The following is a 22,290-nucleotide window of genomic DNA, read 5'->3' as shown; positions in this document are numbered from 1 at the left end:
TGTTTATTGTGTTATCATATAGATTGCTCTGTATTACATCTTACATAGACAGCCCTTACCCTCCTATGGCATAATGCACAAAGAAAACATCATTTACTGAAAGCATTACTCTAATCTTGTAAAGTAAGCAAAAGCCACAAAAGCTGGAGGAACCTCCGGGGACCAAGCCCAGGATCTGCAAAGAAGCAATACTTATGAGATCCATCTGAAGCTGTGTCCAGTCACCAGAGCATGTAATCCAGGGGCCTATGGGTTTTTTAGATGAGAATTCACATGTGAAATGAACATGTATTGATTAGATTTAAATTGGGAGTGAATATGAAGAATCATTTTCTCTGGTGAACAAGATAACTCTAGTTGAAAATTATGACTTCCTGAAAGATGATACTCTTCTGGTGCTGATAGATTTAGACATATAGGCTAGTAGTTGTGTATATAAGGCACTGTTCACCTGTGTTTGTCCTGACATATACACACTTTTCATTTTTACAATCCATTCTTTTGTGGGCTACATAGATGGTCAAAAAGTAAGTCAAAATCTATAGAAGATATGGTGGGAAAACTGTTAAGGCCATGACCCTACTATCAGTATTTGGTCAGTATTTTTTCTCAGGAGCTGGAGCCAAAACCAGGAGTGGGTGATAAATGCAGAATTGGTGACTTGTTTCTATTATACCTTTTCTCTGATTGTTCCTCACCTGGTTTTGGCTCCCACTCCTGAGAAAAAATACTGACGGAATACTGACCAAATACTGATAGTGGAGTCATGGCCTAAAGGTGTGTCCAGCACTACATTTGTCAGTCACTCCTCACAGTCGTTATATATATTGTTTTGGATTCTTGGCACATGGTGGGTTATTATACCCTATAGACCCATTAGAGACATACATCTGGACCATTTCCAACACATTATAGCTCTTATTTTCTGCAGAATATATTTATGTTGTGTAAATTTCAGAATAATCCCTGTTGATTGTATTTCTGATCCAGTGGAGATAATAGATTGTAAGTCGTGTGTAACCTCCTGGAAACTCTGGATCACAATTAGGATGTCCAAATGACACAAGGCCGACATATTTTCCATCACAGATCAAAGGGCCGCCAGAGTCACCCTGGAACAGATCATAGGACACATTAATTTAATGATTGCAAATGCAGAACACAACTGATGTTTCTAACCTTCTATTACATGCACACAGGTTTCTTAAGGGTAAGGCCACACAATGCAGTTTTGATGCAGTTTGGACACAGTCCAAAGCAAATACAATTGTCCATAAACAAGCATGGTTTACTTTACAGAGTGCATTTCTTCACTGCATGTTGTTTAGCAGGATCATTAACACCGGTGTTCCACACAAATTGGTATATTATACTTGGGTCGTGCAGTTAAATATTGCACTGTCTAAACCAGGGTTCCCCAACTCCAGTCCTCAAGGCCCATCAACAGGTCATGTTTTCAGGTTTTCCTTTGTATTGCACAGGTGATAATTCCATCACCTGCACAGGCAATAATGCCATCACCTGTGCAATACTAAGGAAATCCTGAAAACATGACCTGTTGGTGGGCCTTGAGGACTGGAGTTGGGGAACACTGGTCTAAACCACAGTTAATTATGCAAATACTGCATACAGTTTTGAACTCTGTTCAAACCAGGGTCAGACTGGCAATTCTTGCAAGCACCAAGTGGGCCTGTCTGACAGAGGGCTGCACTAATTGCAACACTTTTAACATCCTCAGGAGACAGATACAGTTAACAGCTGAACCATCGGTTCACTGCTCTGCCGCTTACTCAGGCTCCAGCTGCTTCTGACTTGTGGCCTTCAAGAGACCGACCACATGTAGGTGTTATAGCAGAAGATGGAGTCCCTCAAGTTTTAAGGCCCCATCTATGCTATATAAGTCTGACAGTTATTTTAGGTGAAAACAATACCAGTTGAAATGTTCCTTCTTGTATCAATAGTGTGTCCTTGCTAAGAAGATAACGTGTCCTCTCTGGCCAGATGTTTCTTCTTGTAGCAATAATGTGTTCTTGCAAGAAGATAATGTGGCCTTGCTAACCAGATACGTCTAATTAAATATTTTAAAGCATACAGAAACTAGCTTTTTCGCTTGTTCAGCTAAACTGTATAATCGAACCATATATGGTAAATCCGTTTCCTGCCTTCAGGGTGTATATTAGCCCTGTGTTTTGTAATAAAGTTTAGAGCATGTTTAAGACACAAACATCCTGTCCTGTGTCTCATTCTCTCCGATATCGTAATCCAAAGGATAGAAGACCCAAAATGCAGTGACGACAGCTGGCGCCCGAACAGGGACCTTGAGTTAATCTACCCAAGGGTGCTCGACCGGTCCGAGACGTGGGACGAGTGAAGCTCTCTGTTGGTGATATATACAGCGCTGAGGTAAGAATAACTGTTATATTCTACCTAATTATATCACTGCATAGAAGAGACTCCCTCACCCCCGAGCGGTCGGCTACCCAGGTAATTCACAGATTGTTGTCTGGCTCAGGTCCCTTTGAACCAGTAGAATCTCCCTCAGATAAATTGACAGTCCTGCCTTCTATCCTTTGGAGAATTTAAGAATGAAAGTATGGATCCAATGATTGTGGTGTGGGTGTGTCTCGGAATTGATGTTTTTGGTCTGTTTTTCTGGCTGGCGTATAAGTCCTAGAGAGGCTAGTAGTGGAATGGTTCAGAAACCTTTGTGGCCCATTGTCTAAGTGACTGAGGAGTCTCTTCTAGGTGAGGAGAACCAAAAAAAATGGGGAACCAAAATGCCAAGGAAGGCATTATAGCCAAAGACTTAGTAGTACGCAGAGAAGGGAAACAGGCACTGATTGGAATTGACAAAATATTGTGTAAAGCGGGAATGAATGAGAATGGAGAGATGAATGGAGAGAAATGGAAATCCTTCTTTAACTCCTATCATGGATGGCTGAAAGATAAGGGTCTGTTATGGACAGTAGATGTATGGATGAATGCATGCGCTTATTTTGAAGGAAAGATTGAAGAACTAGGAGACGGATGTTACAGACTGACAAAAACTGGAATGACAGATTTTCCTCCCTGTCCGCTCCCGACATCACCCCCACCCCAGTATCAGAATTCCCAGGAACCTAAATGTTGGGTTTGCCCCAGATGTGGACAGCAGAATCCCTTGACAGTAGACATCTGTGTGGCATGTGGAGGACCGAGACCCCACCCAGCTAGTCTATTCCCAATGAGGACGGTAGTTGTGCCAGGAGCACCGGGAGCAGCAGCAGCAGCAGCGGGGGGGGACGCAGTGGTTCCAGGTCAGGAAGCTCGTACAATGTTAATGTATAGACCATGGAGTCCCTCAGAGCAGTTGGCGTTGATCTCCCAGCTGCCAGATCTGTCCCAGTCCCCTATGGGTTTTGCCAGAATGATCACCACCATACAGGATACGTACCATGCCACTAGAATAGATCTGCAAGGGGTAATTAAGGGGAAATTGGCAGATGAAGCTCGGTATGACAGACTGACGGACGGAACTTATAAACAATATGACAGCAGAACGGGCCCTGATGTAGCGGACGCTAATGATGCAGCAGCCGGGGTTCTGTACGCAAAAGCGTTGGTAAAAGCATGTAAAGACAGGCAAGCAGAAAAGCAAGTTATACTAGAAGATAGAGTGCAGGGGAAGGAGGAAGATCCTAAGGATTATTTCTATGCACTAAAGAAAACCTGGTCAGAAATGGGGTTCAACCCCGGAAATAAGACTAGTGAGAGGGTATTAGCAAGTGCTTTCATGAATGGACTAAAGAAAGAGATTGCAGAGAAGGTAAAAGCAAGTAGACCAGACTGGAGATCAGTGAAGGCAGAGGATTTGGCTAGAATAGCTCAGGGGGCACAGCATGACATAGCGCAGGCAAAAAGAGCTGCCAGAATACATATAGTAGAGACGACCCCCAGAAACAACAGAGGCAGAGGACGGACTGAAGGAGGAGGACAGAAACTGTGTTACGGATGTAAAAAGCCAGGACATTTTAGAAATAACTGTAGGACCAACCCGTATCCAAATGCTCAGAGTACGGGTCCTCCAGCTGACCAAACAACGCCCCCATAGGATGAGGGTAACTTGCACATGAACCCCCTCATCTCCTTACCCCCAACTCCCAGTTGTATAGTGCATGTGAACCTACCAGGGGGACATGAAATCGATTTCCAAGTAGATACGGGGGCCGACAATTCAGTAATTACGCAAGGTGATTGGCCATACACTGACACTGATTTTTCACATCATGTCATTGCCACCCCCTTCAATTCCCCGTCTATCCTGCTCCCTGTCACTAAGAGAATTCCCCTGCAAATTCAAGGAGCTACTGTACATAGCCAGCTCATGGTATCGCCCCGAGGCCAATGTAATCTATTGGGAAATGATGTGTTGTCCCAATTACAAGCACATATTGAATATCATCCCGATGGCACTGTCACCATGACCCCAGGTTTAAAACCAAGTACCCTTTGCAAAATTATGTCACTAGATATTGCCAGCATAGAAGAGACAAATGAGTTTCCCCCGATATTAGAGCAGGCTGTGCCACATGATTTTTGGGCCTCAGACAAAACAGATGTTGGTAGGTTAAGAGTTCAACCAGTAATGGTAAAATTAAAACCAGGAGCCATCTTGCCTCAACAGAAGCAGTATCCCCTTAGCTCGGCTCAGGAGAATGCCATAGCCCAGCAAGTCGAAAAATTACTACAGAGAGGAGTCCTAGTCAAAACCCAGTCCCCTTGCAACACTCCCCTGTTCCCAGTAAAGAAAAAGAGTGTGCCAGGACAACCAGCCGCATATAGAATGGTCCATGACCTCCGGTTGGTTAACAAAGCCACAGAACTTCTAACACCAGTTGTGCCCAACCCGCATACTCTTTTGTCACAGATACCTTCTAACTCTCTTTGCTTTTCAGTGATCGATTTGGCAAATGCATTTATCAGTGTACCATTACATCCTGACTGCCAGTACTTGTTTGCTTTCACATTCCAGGGCAGTCAATATACATTGACAGTGTTGCCACAGGGTGCCCAGAATTCACCCACAATGTACACTGCAAGTCTGCAGGAAATACTGGAGGGATGGTCTGAACTACATATCGTTGTTCTGCAATATGTCGATGACCTGCTCATTTGTGCCCCCTCCAGGAAACAATGTCATAGTGCAACTATATCACTTATGTTGTTTCTCTATCACGCTGGCTGCAAGGCATCGAAAGATAAGCTTCAGTTTTGTAAATCTTCAGTCACCTTTTTGGGACATTGCATTACACCAGGAGCTCGTCATTTAACAAATGCACGTAAACAAGCAGTACGGGCATTCACCGTCCTCATTAATGTTGCAGCCCTCAGAACTTTTCTTGGACTAGTCTCCTATTGCAGACAGTGGATTCATGCCATCTCTGTTTTAATGCAGCCCCTCTATGACTGTCTTACTCCAACACCTTTTGTACTAACATCAGAGGCAATAGACTGTTTTTATTCACTCAAAAAATGTATTTTGGCCGCTCCAGCTTTGGGTACCCCTAATTATGAGCTCCCATTTACTCTGTACCTTCATGAACAACCTGGACATGCAGCAGGAGTTTTAACTCAAACACACAGTGATAATCAGAGACCTGTTGCCTATTTTAGTGGCAGATTAGATGCGGTAGCCAGAGGTGCACCATCCTGTGTACGTGCTCTGCATGCTGTTGGACTATTACTCCATAAATCCGCAGACATTGTTCTTGACCACCCGCTCACCGTTCTAACACCTCATGATGTCTATACTATATTGAACCAAGTGCAACCCGCTCACCTCTCAGCAGCACGTCATCTCAGGTTACAATGTGCACTGTTAATGCCTCCCAATGTTTCTTTACAGAGGTGTACTACCCTGAATCCAGCAACTTTGTTACCTCTCTCGGATCTAAAGGAGGGGTCAGGTACTGTGCTTTATAAGGAAGATCCAAGAGAGGAAGTTCCTCTTGACTGTGTACAAATAAAGGCACAAGAAACGGCTGGTTTACCTACTGTATTTCAGCATGAATTACAAAATGCAGATTTTGAATTTTTTGTAGATGGATCCCGCCATCAGGACGATTCAGGTACTTTCCATACTGGATATGCAGTTGTCTCCCTCAATGCAGTAATCAAGGCAGAACCAATGCTCCCACACCAATCGGCTCAAGAAGCTGAACTTAGGGCCCTAACCGAGGCCTGTAAACTAGCGGAAGGTAGTATTGTTAACATTTACACAGATTCTAGGTACGCATTCGGTATATCGCATGATTTTGGTCCCATATGGAAGTCAAGAGGTTTCCTGACGGCAGCAGGACACCCCATTAAGAATGCTGATGCGGTCCAGCAGTTAATTGATGCACTACAACTACCCAAAAAAGTAGCTGTCATAAAGGTAAGAGCACATACCAGACGCACCGACCAGGTAAGCAGAGGTAACGCGATGGCAGATGCAGCGGCAAAAACAGCAACCTGTAAGCCGCAACAAGGGTCAACAGTACGTCAGCTAAGTGCCCCTAAAAACCCCTTTGTGTCGGAGGACATCTTATCCCAAATGCAGGCTCAAAAGGAGGAGGTTGATAAGTGGTTAAAGGAAGGTGCATGCCTGAATGAAGCAAATGGGGTATGGGGGAAAGGGACACGACGATGCCTTCCAAGGGCACTGTACCCAACAGCTGCCCAGATACTACATGGGCCGACACACCAATCTAAAACGGGTGTGATGAGTGTGATGCAGAAACATTGGGTGGCACCAGGATTCTCCACCTGTATTGAAAGCCTGATACAAGGGTGCATGATATGTGCTACACATAATCAGGGTAGAGTAGTTAAATCACCACCCAAACACCCCCCCCCGGCCCCTCTATCCATTCCAGAGACTGCAAATTGATTATATTCAGCTGCCAAAGTCAGGATCATGGGAATATGTGTTGGTCTGTATTGATTTGTTCTCAGGATGGCCAGAGGCTTTCCCGATTGCCAAAGCCACGGCTGCGGCAACAGCAAAGAAACTGCTTGCGGAGGTGGTCTGCAGGTATGGGGTACCAGAGGTAATTGAGAGTGACAGAGGTACACACTTCACAGGTGAAATAATGAATGAAGTCATGTCAGCTCTAGGAATTCAACAAGCATTCCACACCCCATATCAACCGCAAAGTAGTGGTAAAGTGGAAAGACTGAATGGGACATTCAAATTAAAAATTCAGAAAGCCATGGCTGAGACAGGAAAACCATGGCCGGACTGTTTACCGCTTGCTCTGTTTTCAGTAAGATACACGCCTAATAAAAAGACTGGACTCTCTCCATATGAGATATTGTTTGGCAACGTACCCAGCCTAGGGTGTTTCTATCCGCAAGCATTAGAAATGAACAACCATGTGCTAAGTTCCTACGTGAGGGCTTTACACAAAAAGATTAAGTAAGTACATGATAATGTCTTCAGTTCTCTTCCAGATCCAGATCAAGACTCTAGCAGCCATACGCTGCAACCTGGAGACTGGGTGGTTATAAAAAGACACGTGAGGAAAAGCTTAGATCCACGGTTTGACAGACCTTTTCAAGTTCTGCTGACCACAAGCACAGCCGTTAAGCTAGAGGGAAAAGAGACCTGGATCCACGCATCCCATTGCAAAAAGATACTAGGAGAACCAGCGGACAAAGAATGATGACATTGTTTATACTTACCTGCATACTTACAACCACAGGTGCATGGACTAGGTTGAGCACCACAGATGGAGACGACAATAGATTCATTAAACACCATCTTGCTCTAATCGATGGACTAAAGGAGCAAAACCAGACCATTGCTAACTGTTGGATATGTACATGTGACACCCCAGGGGTCTGGTTGTCACAGTGATAGAGATATTACGTCTGAGAGCAGGTGGGAGGTCCTTTGGTCAGGGATCCTGTGCATGCCACACCTCCTGCCCAGCCTTGGGAGGGGAAGAACTTCCCCTGTATAAACCCGGGGCTGAGGCAGGGTTAGTGAGTCCAGGAAGAGTAGAGACAAGAGCAGCATAGGAAGCAGCAGAGTCACAAGGAGTCAGGGGCTGGCAGCTAAAGAGCTCGCCCTGACTAAGAAGATTCTTTACCGGACCCGGAGTCCGAGGCTGTGGGGACTAACTTCTACCCAGCAGCAGAATCCGTCAGGCAGGGGATTTCAGGTCCCCTGGCCCAGAAGCCCGAAGGCCCGGTCACACGCGTGGGACCAGCACCGCCATCGTGGAGCGGAAGCCATTAGAAGGCCCCGAGTCACCGGCCATACGGGTGAGCACCACACGGTACACTCAGGGACGTGGGCTACTTACATCAGCTTCTAGCAAGGTAGCCAGAAGAGTACAGTCAGCTTGGGAGGCCTACAACTACGCCTGGCCAGGGGAGATCCCATCTGCTCAAGGACTGACCAGGCCCCGTTCGCTAGCAAGTACTCCGGGAGGGTCTATCGTTGTTACCAGTAAAGACCCTGAACGCTACCATACCGTCTCTGAGTGGTTCCTGCTACCCCCATCATCCACGTCGGCTGCCCTGAGGCCATACCCCTCCCGTTGGGGGTTATACTATCACGCTGCACCATCCTTCCACCGGCCTCAGCGGTCTGCCCTGCAGCAACAGCCCCCTGGCTGCATTCAACGGGTGGCGTAGTCATCAACCATTTTCTACCACTAACAGACTGCCGTCCAGTTTGACTCCCTGGGCACGGACCGGGTCACCGCCACGAGACTACAACCCTAAACAGATCCGGCTCCGGGTAAGCTCCCGCGTGCGCAACGCAGCGCGACACAGGCCCAGGGGCGCGTCAACTTTGGCGTAGTCGGCAGGATCACGTGCCCGCAACCACCGGGTACTGCGTGCCTGAAAAGCAAAGACTGTTCAAACTTACCAGTGGTGAAGATTCCCGCCATCGGTGAAGATTCCCGCCATCCGGCGCCATCTTCAGCCTTCTTCCCGCCATCGGTGAAGTTTCCCGCCATTCGGCGCCATCTTCAGCCTTCTTCCCGCCATCCGTGGAGTTTTCCCGCCATTGGACGCCATCTTGAGGACGCCGCGCGGGAAGAAGAGGGGCGTGGACTCCGAAAGCGCGCGAGAACTGAAGCCCCGCCTCACGTCCGGACGTTGCGTAAGGTCCTGGAAGGAGCCCAGCAGACGCCGACGTCACAGGAGCGCGACGGAAGGTCCTCAACCCTGACGATCCACTGCGGAGCCGCGGCCTACGGAACAGGATCATCGCAAGGTAGGCCACGGTCCACTAGGGGGGAGGAAGATGTCGGATACGGAGGAGAGCTCCACTGCCTCAACCCCCGCCAGCGCTACCGCTGTTGCAGTTATGCCCTTCACCATGCCCTATATCCCGGGAGCAGCTTGGCTACCCCAGTACTCAGGGGAGTCACATACCCTGCATGACTTTAGAGAAAAGCTGGATAGCCTCTTCCAGGTGTACCCCCTCACAGAAGAGCAAAAAGTGAGCATCCTGGTGGCCCAACTAACTGGGGCAGCCAAAAGGGAAGTAAAATCCTGGCCACCTGGGAGGAAGACTGTCGCAGGGATACTAACCCGGCTGAAGGACACCTTTGATACCCGCACCTCAGCCGAGATTAAACTTAGATTCTACGGGTGCAAGCAGCGAGCGCATGAGAGTATAAGGGACTATGCACTCAACCTACAAGAGGCCCTGAGGGCCATTAAGCAGACCGACCCTAATGGAGTGGGAAACGAGGACAGGCTGTTGACCGAACAATTTATAGAGGGTTTATATTGCAATGCCCACCGCACCCAGTTGCGGGCAATGGCCTTACAGGACCCTCATCTAGAATTTGCACAGTTCAAGGACAGAGCCATCCGGGTGCTCCGAGAACCGGCACCAGGTGGCGTTGTGACCCACAGACGCCCCACTACCACTTACTACCAGGAGGCGGCGCCCTTGTCAGCAGGGCCTGTGGGAGCTGATGCGCAGGCTTTGGACAATGACCCGGCTCCAGACCTACACCATCAGGTCCAAGAGCTAGCTAAAAGCGTTGCTGCGCTAACCCGAACTGTGCAGTCTTTACAGGTTTCCACTCCAGGGAAGATCCAGCTGGCATCCGGACCGGAGGACATCCCGTGGCGTCGACCAAGGAGGACCCCACCGGCCAGAGGAAGACCCAGTGACCGATACAGCGAGGACGGACGACCCATCTGCCGCCGCTGCAATCAACCCGGACATATGGAAAGGTACTGTTCTTTAAACGGGCACAACCTGGGGTAGAGGGCCAACCCCCAGGAAAAAGATCACCAGGCCCATCGAACTGGCGCGACAGATATGTGGGAGGACGTCCAGTCTTGCCTGTGGTACTGGATGGCATTCCCATGAGTGCCCTACTGGACACCGGGTCACAGGTCACCACCATCCCGTACGTGCTCTTCAAGCAGTACTGGAATGACTCGGATATTACCCGCTACCCTGACGACGACTTGAGTATCATCGCCAGCAATGGTCAGCCCGTGCCACAGATCGGATTTAAAGAGGTGACCATCAAAATTGGTTGAGTCGAACTGGCCGCACAGGGACTGATCATTGTAGATATTGACAAACATGAGAGTCACCCAAAAATAACTCTAGGAACTAATGTAATTGAAAATTGTCTTGCAGAGGTGATTTTCCTTTTACAGCAGGTTGCCAAGAATGCCAGCTCCGGCGAGCAGCGGGTGCTCCAGAAAGAGATCCGGGCACTGATGCAACGGCAACAAGTGGAACTCTCCGGCGGTGAGATTGGTAGCGTAAGAATGTGTGACCCTTTTCCTATTGCCATGCCCCCAAAAAGTGAAATGATGATTTGGTGCCGGGCAGCTATTGGTCTGAGAGGTAGAGATTACCAGGCAATGGTAGAACCAGTTTACTCAGACAGTAGGCCCACCATTTTGACAGCACGGGGGGTGGTCAATGTACGCCATGGGAGGGTGCCCGTTCGCATAATAAATATCGGGGAGAGGGAAGTGTACCTGCCCCGGTATGCCACGCTAGCCAAATTATATACCACTAATCAAAATTCTATACAATCTGTGGAACCCTTGCCTCCATCTCACCCGGAGGAAGGTAACGGCTCTAAGAAAGACATGGAGGACTGGTGTCAGCAACTACATCTGGGTACTGACTCCACTCCCTCACACCAGAAACAAGGAGTCTATCGGGTGGTTCAAGAGTATGAGAGAGTGTTTAGTAAACACCCGTTAGACTTCGGGCGAGTCAAGGGGGTAGAACACCGCATCCCCACGGGAGATCATCCTCCCATAAAAGAGAGGTATCGACCCGTACCCCCTGCACATTACCAACACGCCAAGGGGATGCTTAGAGACATGAAGGAGGCTGGGGTAATCCGGGATAGCTGTAGCCCCTGGGCAGCCCCACTAGTTTTAGTCAAAAAGAAAGACAACACCATGAGGATGTGTGTAGATTACCGGAAAATCAACCGTATCACACACAAGGATGCGTACCCCTTACCAAGGATAGAGGAGTCATTGGCTGCTTTAAGATCTGCTAACTTCTTCTCTACCTTGGATCTCACTAGCGGGTACTGGCAGGTTCCTGTAGCAGAGGCGGACCGGGAGAAGACCGCATTCACCACCCCGATGGGACTTAGCGAGTTCACCTGCATGCCGTTCGGACTCTGCAACGCCCCAGGAACCTTCCAACGATTAATGGAGTGCTGTCTGGGCCACAGAAACTTCGAGACGGTCCTGTTGTACCTGGACGATGTCTTCGTATACTCCAAAACTTATGAGGACCACCTGAAACACCTGGCGGAGGTGTTCGAAGCTCTGGCGAGTTACGGCCTAAAGGTGAAACCCTCCAAGTGTCACCTCCTGAAACCAAAGGTGCAATACCTGGGACACGTGGTGAGCGCTGACGGAGTGGCTCCCGACCCCGATAAGATCACCGCAATTAAGGGATGGCCAAGCCCCTCCAGCGTAAAAGAAGTGCGGCAGTTCCTAGGGTTGGTAGGCTACTACCGAAGGTTTATTCCCGGTTTCACCAAAAAGGCAGCACCTATGCAGGACCTCCTGATAGGCCAGTCCCGGAAGGCCAAGAACCAGAAGCCGCCCTTCAAATGGGAAAAGCTAGAAGAAGAGTCCTTCCGCCAGCTGAAGATGGCCCTCACGGGGGATGAAATCTTGGCGTACCCGGACTATAGCCAGCCCTTCATCCTCTACACCGACGCCAGTAACATCGGGCTAGGAGCCGTACTGTCCCAGATTCAGCAGGGGAGAGAACGAGTAATCTCCTATGCCAGCCGAAAACTGCGACCCACCGAAAGGAACCCCGAAAATTACAGCTCATTTAAGCTAGAGTTCCTGGCCGTGGTATGGGCAGTCACCGAGCGCTTTAGGCATTACCTCGCTTCTTCCCGGTTCACCGTATACACGGATAACAACCCGCTGACACACCTGGACACGGCAAGACTCGGTGCCCTGGAGCAGAGGTGGATGGCCCGTCTGTCCAACTACGAGTTCACAATTAAATACCGGGCAGGGCGCTCCAATACCAACGCGGACGCCCTGTCCAGGATGCCCAACCTGCCGGACGGAGGAGAAGATCCGGAGGGACTGGAAGAAGTTGAACTCCCTGCGTTCCACCGTCATGGGACTATCCAGTATTCCCACCGGGTAAGGAGTAAGCAGGCTGCTACGTTGAACCCTTTACCTCACTACAACTGGGCGGAAACGCAAGACAGCGACCCTGCCGTCCGACTGGTGAAGGAGATGCTGACTCGCCCGGAGGCTAGCCTGGAATCAGACGCTCCAGAGGAAGCCAAACAACTATGGGCAGAGAAGAGTCGACTGTTCCTTTACAAGGGGAAGTTGTGCCGCAGAATGGTTAACTCCAGGACGCATGAACTACTCTGGCAAGTAGTGGTGCCACGAAGAGACGCAGCCATGGTGATGGAGGCATACCACGACGGAGCTGGACACTTCGGGTGGAAAAAGCTGGAGTTCCTGCTGCGCGAGCGGTTCCACTGGGTAGGCATGAGGGGAACCATCGAGAAGTGGTGCAGAGACTGTGGCCCGTGCAATCTGAGAAGGAAGGACCGGGCCAGCCAGAAGACTCCCCTGCAGTCCATCGTCACCCGGCAACCGTTGGAACTGGTAGCCTTGGATCATGTAAAACTGACCCCCAGCAGAAGTGGCTACGTCTACGCGTTAACCATCGTGGATCATTACTCCCGGTTTCTGGTTGTCGTCCCCGTCAAGGACTTAACGGCTCGAACAGCAGCTAGAGCCTTCCAGCAGCACTTTTGCCGTCCACACGGGTACCCGGACCAAGTGCTGACGGACCAGGGACCTGCCTTTGAAGCGGAGGTCTTCCAGGAATTCTGCAATCTGTATGGCTGCCGGAAGATAAGGACGACACCCTACCATCCGCAAACTAATGGACTTTGTGAGAAAATGAACCAGGTGGTAATGGATCTTCTAAAAACGTTGCCCCTGGAAGAACGCAGTCTGTGGCCTGAGAAGTTGCCCGATCTGGTGGACCTATACAACCACATCCCGGTAGGTTCCACCAACTGTACCCCGGCTTACCTAATGAGGGCAAGACCTGGTAAGTTACCTGTTGACCTGGAAATGGGAGTCCTGACGCCCGAGGACACTTCACCAGAAACGGACTGGGACACAGAGAGGCAGCAGCAGTACCGGAAAGTACAGGAGAGCGTGGAGCGAAGTCTCTGTCAGGCTAGGGAAAGACAAGAGAAGACTTACAACCAGTATGCTCCCGCTGTTCCCCTGGTACCCGGAGAGCAGGTCTTGAAGAGGAAGAGACGGCTCCACAAGTTGGACGACCAGTGGGAGAAGGACCCGTACACCGTACTGCCCTCAAGCCACGAGAACCCGAAGGTCTGTACCATCAGTAAAGACGGAGGGGAAACCACAGCCATTGTATCCCGGGACCACCTGAAGAAGTGCCCCGAACAACTGAGGAACCCTGAGGAGGAACAGGAAGACCATCGACCCGTGGAAGAAAGGGAAGATATGGTTAGTACCGTGCTCGGGGACTTCCCTCGGTCTTGGACTCAAGTCAATGGTGCAGTTGTGGTACCCGTACTCACCTTCCTCCAACCATCATCCCAAGAACCTACGGAGCAACGGGTAGAGCTGGAAGAGCAGCCGGTCCAGGAGGCAGAAGACTCCACCCAAGCGGAACAGGAGAATCCACCCTCTGCTTATAGTGAGCCTGCCGTACCCCTAGTGAGACAAAGAGCCGGTAGACAGCTGCCCAGTTTACCCTTGACAGCTCCTACACCCTGTAGTTCAGGGCCAGACAGTCAGCTCCGTAGGTCCACTAGGGCCACTAGAGGCCAGTTACCCGCACGTTGGAGGATCTAAATGTTTAAGTTGTTTTACAATGTTTACCTGTTTATTGTTGCTTGTGTGTAATTTTGTGTTTCTAGTTGTTTTTAGGAGTCTTCGGTGGATTTACCGGGAATCCTTTGTATATAGTTGGAGCGTAACCCAGGATGGACTAGAGACTGTTAAGGACTCGGGGTAGGACAGACCCCTACCTGGTTACGTCTCCCTGTGTTGGTGAAATGGACACCTTTGCTTTTCTTCAAAGACTGCACCCGGTTGCGGACATCCGTGACCATCTTATTGTGTTTCCTTATTGTATTTTATTGTTCTTTGATATACCTTGTTATATTTTTCTAAAAAGTGTTTAGTCCCGGAGTACTAAATTTCATTAGGGGGGAGTGTGACACCCCAGGGGCCTGGTTGTCACAGTGATAGAGATATTACGTCTGAGAGCAGGTGGGAGGTCCTTTGGTCAGGGATCCTGTGCATGCCACACCTCCTGCCCAGCCTTGGGAGGGGAAGAACTTCCCCTGTATAAACCCGGGGCTGAGGCAGGGTTAGTGAGTCCAGGAAGAGTAGAGACAAGAGCAGCATAGGAAGCAGCAGAGTCACAAGGAGTCAGGGGCTGGCAGCTAAAGAGCTCGCCCTGACTAAGAAGATTCTTTACCGGACCCGGAGTCCGAGGCTGTGGGGACTAACTTCTACCCAGCAGCAGAATCCGTCAGGCAGGGGATTTCAGGTCCCCTGGCCCAGAAGCCCGAAGGCCCGGTCACACGCGTGGGACCAGCACCGCCATCGTGGAGCGGAAGCCATTAGAAGGCCCCGAGTCACCGGCCATACGGGTGAGCACCACACGGTACACTCAGGGACGTGGGCTACTTACATCAGCTTCTAGCAAGGTAGCCAGAAGAGTACAGTCAGCTTGGGAGGCCTACAACTACGCCTGGCCAGGGGAGATCCCATCTGCTCAAGGACTGACCAGGCCCCGTTCGCTAGCAAGTACTCCGGGAGGGTCTATCGTTGTTACCAGTAAAGACCCTGAACGCTACCATACCGTCTCTGAGTGGTTCCTGCTACCCCCATCATCCACGTCGGCTGCCCTGAGGCCATACCCCTCCCGTTGGGGGTTATACTATCACGCTGCACCATCCTTCCACCGGCCTCAGCGGTCTGCCCTGCAGCAGCAGCCCCCTGGCTGCATTCAACGGGTGGCGTAGTCATCAACCATTTTCTACCGCTAACAGACTGCCGTCCAGTTTGACTCCCTGGGCACGGACCGGGTCGCCGCCACGAGACTACAACCCTAAACAGATCCGGCTCCGGGTAAGCTCCCGCGTGCGCAACGCAGCGCGACACAGGCCCAGGGGCGCGTCATACACATGCCCCTGTGACGTCCACTAGCATACCCTTTCTCGCTGTCCCAGTCTCATGGGAAGAGATAAACTTTTCGGTGAACTGTTCAGATACTTTGGCCAATAATTCCACACAGAGATTTTCCTTTCTAAATCCCGCAAATTGATTTAAAAGTATCGGTGGGTGGTTGGCTGGTATAGTACAAGCTATTTTACAGGTTTTACTAATGAGCCTTGTGGTTTATTTGGTTTTTAAGCTTTTTCTAATGTGTATTCAGCGTTGTACTAAAAGAAAACATAGAGATTCGTATTGATAAATGAAGGAACAAAAGGATGGAATGTTATAGCAGAAGATGGGGTCCCTCAAGTTTAAAGGCCCCATCTATGCTATATAAGTCTGACAGTTATTTTAGGTGAAAACAACACCAGTTGAAATGTTCCTTCTTGTATCAATAGTGTGTCCTTGCTAAGAAAATAACGCGTCCTCCCTGGCCAGATGTTTCTTCTTGTAGCAATAATGTGTTCTTGCAAGAAGATAATGTGGCCATGCTAACTAGATACGTCTAATTAAATATTTTAAAGCATACAGAAACTAGCTTTTTCGCTTGTTCAGCTAAACTGTATAATCAAACCACATATGGTAAATCCATTTCCTGCCTTCAGGGTGTATATTAGCCTTGTGTTTTGTAATAAAGTTTAGAGCATGTTTAAGACACAAACATCCTGTCCTGTGTCTCATTCTCTCCGATATCTTAATCCAAAGGATAGAAGACCCAAAATGCAGTGACGACATAGGGGACATCAGAGACTGCAGTGAGAGTGAGGTTAGTATTTTTTTAATAGTCCCTCAGGCACGAGGGGACTATATTCTTACTATAAGGTGGCAGAATGGTGGTGGGAGCATTATTAAAATGACTCTTGTCATGTCCCATGATTTGGGATTCATACAGTATTGTATTTTTATTTTATTGTTGCTGTTACACTGCTATGGAATTAGTTTGCCTTTTATAAGTTTGCACTGTCTCTCTCCCTGCAGCCTCGCTCTGATGTAAGTAACCCCTGTCTTGTTCCTCCTGTGTCAGTGTTTGTCAGCCATCTTTGGCTGAAATTCATCTCTATTTCAGAATTGTCTTTTTACTTTAGCTACTACATCAACTGCTATTACTATTGTGCACAATACAAGAATTCAGCTTGAGAGTAAACCTCTTCTGGAGTCTTCATAATTGCCTCTGCAGTCGAGTTAAAGCTATCTGACAAAGTTTTTTGTGTGAGTACTGGTTCAATACAGACATCTATAGAAATGCTGTCTAAGAGCCCCACACTCGCAGCTTAGTTGTGGAGTCAGAATAAGTCCAAATGGGGATTATTATTTCAAGAAGGCACAATGGGGGCGTTTTAATAAGGAAACACAATGGAGGGCAATATTATAAGGCCCTATGGGTGGCATTATTACAATAAAGAAGCATGGGGTAGCATTATTACAAGAAAGCACAATGGAAGATATTACTATAAGGAGGCGCAATGAGAACATTATTATTATAAGAAAGCACAAGTGACGAAAGTATTATTATAAGGAGGCACAGGTGATATTATAAGAGGGCACAGGGGGATATTATTACTATTGGGGGCCATATAACTATAGTGAGGCACATTATTGCTATGAATAGGTACAGAGGAAATATTATTATTGAGTAGGGATACAGAGAGGGTACTGTATTATTGTGCAGGGTACAGAATGAGCGTAATTACTGTCTAGTGGACTAGTTATAGCACTATATTGTTTGTGTAGAGGTGGGGGAATGTGAGAAGGGTGCTGGAAAAGCAAAAAAACAGCAATATCTAATTATCCCCCTTGTCAACCGGAAAAATATTCAGCAAAGTAGGCAGGGCTGTATCTCCAAACTTTTATAAACCGGGAGAGGAACATGTATTTTGCCTTGTAAACAGTAATTATGCCCCTATTGAAGTCCCTAAGCCCCTTAGGGTTTTTACCCACTACACCCCTTTTTTGACTATAAAAAAAAAACTGTAAGCCAATCACGGCACATATATCTCTCATAAAGAAATAATGATCACATCATAAGAGTGTATTGTGCCTAAAATAAATGGAATTTAGGTGCTAAGTTCAGCAGAGAATTAAATTAAAACATATAAAGAAATTTGTGCAAAAAGAAAACCAATAGTAATAAAAAAGTGCAATTTTATCAGAAAATAATTACATATAGTTAGAGATGAGCGAATATGTTCGGAAAATGTTCATTTTTTTTTTCAAATTTGGCATGAACATTGCACATTCGGATTCGTGATCTGACAGTTTTTACTGAAAATCGGCCAAATTCGACAAAAGTGAGGGTAAATAATCGCGCTTCCAATACTGTATTTTTTATGACTTTGGCTAGGATAGTGGTGCTGATGAGCGGGGGGACGTGTTTGATGAGGAGAATGGTGGGGAGAGGTCAGAGTAGCAGCGGATTGTTAATCTTAATTATTATTGTTTTCTTCTTAACTTAATGTGTGGAGCAAGCCAGTGAAGGTGCAGGAACCATCCACAATGTTCAGACACAAGGGCTTCTGTCATTGGCTGCTGAAGTCACATGTCCCTCTCCCTATAAAGAGCGTACATGTTGTTTTAACGCCCGTTTGTCAGTGTAGCAGCACAGAGAGGCTGCCCCTGCTGCTCATGGATATTGAGAGATTAAGATAGTTAGCTAGGCGGTTGCTTGTAAGTCCAGGCTTAGTTTAGGTAGATAGGATCTTGTGTGGCTGTGAAATCGACCTTAAAGCAGATCAATCGTTTTTGCTATTAGTGTGGTCCAGACAGGGACACCAGGCCACATTTCAGCACAGAACTGTGTTGTGCTGATATTGTGTTCCATGCAGGAGTACACTTTTGAAACTCTAATTTTTTTCTGTTCCTACCATGATACATAAAGCAGGCCACCTCTGAGCTTGTAATTCTTTTGCGCTGAGATTCAGCTGTATCAAGGGCTCCACAGTAAAAAAAAAAATGATTTTTTTTTCTATTACCACCATGCTACATAAAGCATGCCACATCTCAGCTTGTAATTTTTTGGGCTGAGATTCTGCTATATACAGGGCTAGTCTAAAGTAAAAAATGTAATTTCTTCTGTTTATACCGTTATAGTAGTATGTGCATTGAACTGTAGGTTGGATTGCTGCTAAAGGGAAAAAAAAAAAACTCTTTAAATCTTCTTCCTTAGAGAGTGTGAATGAGCTGAGTGTGACTGGAGTGAAAGTGCGTGACTTGATATTCAGTGACTTTGGATTCAGGGAGTTTGGAAGGGAGGAATTTGGACTGAATTGCTGTCTGTATTTTATTAATTCTTTACATTTCTTTTTACTTAACATTTCTGTCTAGTGCAATCCCCATTAGAAAATGAGCTCCATTATTGACAATGCTATCCAGTGTACATCTTGCCACATGTATGCAATCCTTGAACAGCCGGTCGTGGGTGCATACTGCTGTGTGAGATGTGTGCACGTTGTGCGTTTGGAAGCCCAGGTACTGGATCTAAATGAGCAGCTGCCAACACTGAGATCCATAGACAATATGGAAAGGAGTCTGCTGCTCACTGAGCAGCTGCTCACTGGGTAGATGTGGGGGAGGGTGGTAGTATGGAGCTGCAGAACAGTGTGGCTGCTAACTGGGTGACAGTTAGAAGCGGGGGTAGAGGGAAGAGTGCCATGGAGGCTAGTCCTGATCTGGCACACCCCAATAAGTTTGAAAAGTTGGCAGATGAAGGGGGTGTCACTACAGGGCTAGCACTGCTGCAGCAAGGCATGTCCTCTGAAAGCCGAAGGAGTATCAGCTCCGGTAAAGGGGGAAATAGGAGAGCAGGGCAAGCCAGGCAGGTGCTGGTAGTGGGGGACTCAATTATTAGGGGAACAGATAGGGCAATCTGTCACAAAGACAGGGATCGTCGAACAGTGTGCTGTCTACCTGGCGCTCGAGTCCAGCAGATCGCTGATCGGGTTGACAGATTACTGGGAGGGGCTGGTGAGGACCCAGCAGTCATGGTGCACATTGGCACAAATGACAAAGAGGTAGGTGAAAGGTCCTTAAAGATGATTTCAGGGAATTAGGCTGCAAGCTTAAAGCAAGGACCTCCAAGGTAGTATTCTCTGAAATACTGCCTGTACCACGTGCCATGCCAGAGAGGAGAGATTAGGGAGATAAATAAGTGGCTCAGGAATTGGTGTAGGAAGGAGGGGTTTGGGTTCCTAGAGAACTGGGCCAACTTCTCAGTTGGCTACAGGTTCTACGCTAGGGACAGGCTGCACCTCAATGGGGAGAGTGCAACTGTGCTTGGGGAGAAAATGGCTAGAAGGTTGCAGGAGTGTTTAAACTACGGATTGGGGGGGTGGTATTCATTTTATAGGTGGGGAAGATAGTGCAGATAGTGACCAGGGCACAAATAAAGAAATTGGGGGTGGGGTTAGAACAGTCAATATAGTAAGAAGGAATAGAGGTACAGAGAGATACTGTACATAAAATGCATGTACACTAATGCCATTAGCCTCACCAACAAAATGGAGGAATTAGAATTAATTTTGTTGGAAAATAATTATGACATGGTGGGGATATCTGAGACATGGCTGGATGAGAGCCATGACTGGGCAGTTAATTTAAAGGGCTATAGTCTGTTCAGAAATGACCGTAAAAAAAACGAGGGGGGGGTGTTTATATGTAAAATCATCCTTAAAACCCATCTTGCGTGAGAACATAGGTGAAGCTAATGAAAATGTAGAGTCCCTGTGGGTGGAGATAAGGGGAGGGGGAAAAAATAATAAGTTACTGATAGGGGTTTGTTATAAGTCTCCAAAAATAATGGAATTAGCAGAGAATATCCTCATAAGGCAAATAGATGAAGCAGCGACTCAAGGAGAAGTCATTATTATGGGAGACTTTAACTACCCTGAAATACATTGGGGAACAGAAACCTGTAGTTCCAGCAAAGGTAATAGATTTTTGACAACTATGAGAGACTATTACCTTTCACAACTGGTTCAGGACCCAACAAGAAGGGGGGCACTGCTAGACCTAATATTAACCAACAGGCCAGACCGCATATCAAATATACGAGTTGGGGGTCACTTTGGTAATAGTGATCACAAAATAATAAGCTTTCATGCATCATTTAATAAGATGTGTAGTAGAGGGGTTACAAGGACACTAAACTTCAGGAAGGAAAATTTCCAACAGTTGAGAGATGATCTTAGAGCAATAAACTGGGATGATATCCTGAGACATAAAACTACACAAGGCAAGTGGGAAACATTTATTAGCATCCTGAATAGAACCTGTGCACAATATATACCCTATTCTCCTGCGCATGCGGTGAGCGCAGGAGAATTCTCCCACGCTGTCAGTGACGTGCATGAGGTGAGCTCATGTCCAATGAACTCAGATCACCTCATGCACGTCATTGACAGCGTGGGAGAACTCTCCTGCGCTCAGCGCTTGAGCAGCAGAATTCTCCCACGCTGGGATGGCATTGAGATGACAGGCTGGATCGCAGCTAGGCGCTGCCATCCAGCTTTTCATCCTTCAGAGACACTGCAGAGCGCAAGCATGCCTGTGCTCTGCAGTGTCTATGAAGGATGGCATGCTGGATGGCAGTGCTCAGCTGCGATCCAGCCTGTCACCTCAATGCCATCCCAGCGTGGGAGAATTCTCCTGCTCAAGCTCTGAGCGCAGGAGAATTCCCCCACGCTGTCAATGATGTGCATGAGGTGAGCTGAGTTCATTGGACATGAGCTCACCTCATGCACGTCATTGACAGCGTGGGAGAATTCTCCTGCGCTCACCGCATGCGCAGGAGAATTCTCTCACGCTCACCGCATGTGCAGTAGAATTCTCCCACGCTGTCAGTGACTTGCATGAGGTGAGCTGAGTTCATTGGACATGAACTCGGCTCATCTGGATGCCGTCACAGCCAGACACTGAGGAGCGCAAGCATGCCTGCGCTTCTCAGTGTCTGCGGCATGGCAAGCTGGATGGCAGCTTTCGGCTTTTTGTTCAGAATCATTGTACTTGCTGTTGCTATGTATACCCCTTTTCACACGTAAAGCGCCATGGAATAAAAGGCGCTATAATTATAAATAATAATAATAATTATACAATTTGTACTGTGGGTCAATTGATGCTACTTTTCCTGGCGTCTTCTCCAATTTGAGTTGCTTTGGCAGCTTTTGGGCCCCTTTGAAGGTGTTGTGTATTTGTTTGGTTTTGCCTCCTCTTGAATGCAATGGGGTTCGAATATGTTCGACTAATTGCTCGGCGAGCATTGAAAAATTTGGCAAACAGAACCGAATCGAAACCCTTTTATGAGCATTGCAGAGTATGATGCTCCTAAAAATGCCCCATTCCCACAATAAATCCTTCCCCTACCTGCAGTGTACTTAGTCTCAGATGTACAAGCGCAGAATGAATGGTGGATCACAGAGCCTCTGGCTCCCTGATCAACATTTTTATTCAACAGTGTCCTCATCCTAAGGATGCTGATATCACGGAAATTGTGATGTAAGGTGGGGGAGGTAAGCCCAATGCCGTACAGTAGTAGGCCCCCGACTCATG

The 22,290-nt window shown here is 47.8% G+C and overlaps 1 protein-coding gene across 1 annotated transcript in view; it reads right to left on the bottom strand.

The window, feature by feature from the left end:
* Window positions 1-213: 213 nt before the first annotated feature.
* The window catches only part of LOC141270896 (granzyme A-like), a 123,808-nt gene continuing 101,731 nt past the window's right edge, over window positions 214-22,290 (bottom strand). The window contains exon 6 of the mRNA XM_073681022.1: window positions 214-1,112. Within this exon, the coding sequence (XP_073537123.1) occupies window positions 939-1,112 (174 nt within the window). The 3' untranslated portion in view covers window positions 214-938. The remainder of the gene's footprint in view (window positions 1,113-22,290) is intronic.

This window comes from Phyllobates terribilis, unplaced genomic scaffold (genome assembly GCF_046119375.1).
Source record: "Phyllobates terribilis strain yellow unplaced genomic scaffold, ASM4611937v1 Scaffold_1__5_contigs__length_1240528914, whole genome shotgun sequence".
Classification (NCBI taxonomy): Eukaryota; Metazoa; Chordata; class Amphibia; order Anura; family Dendrobatidae; genus Phyllobates; species Phyllobates terribilis.
This window is presented reverse-complemented; position numbering and strand designations above follow the sequence as displayed.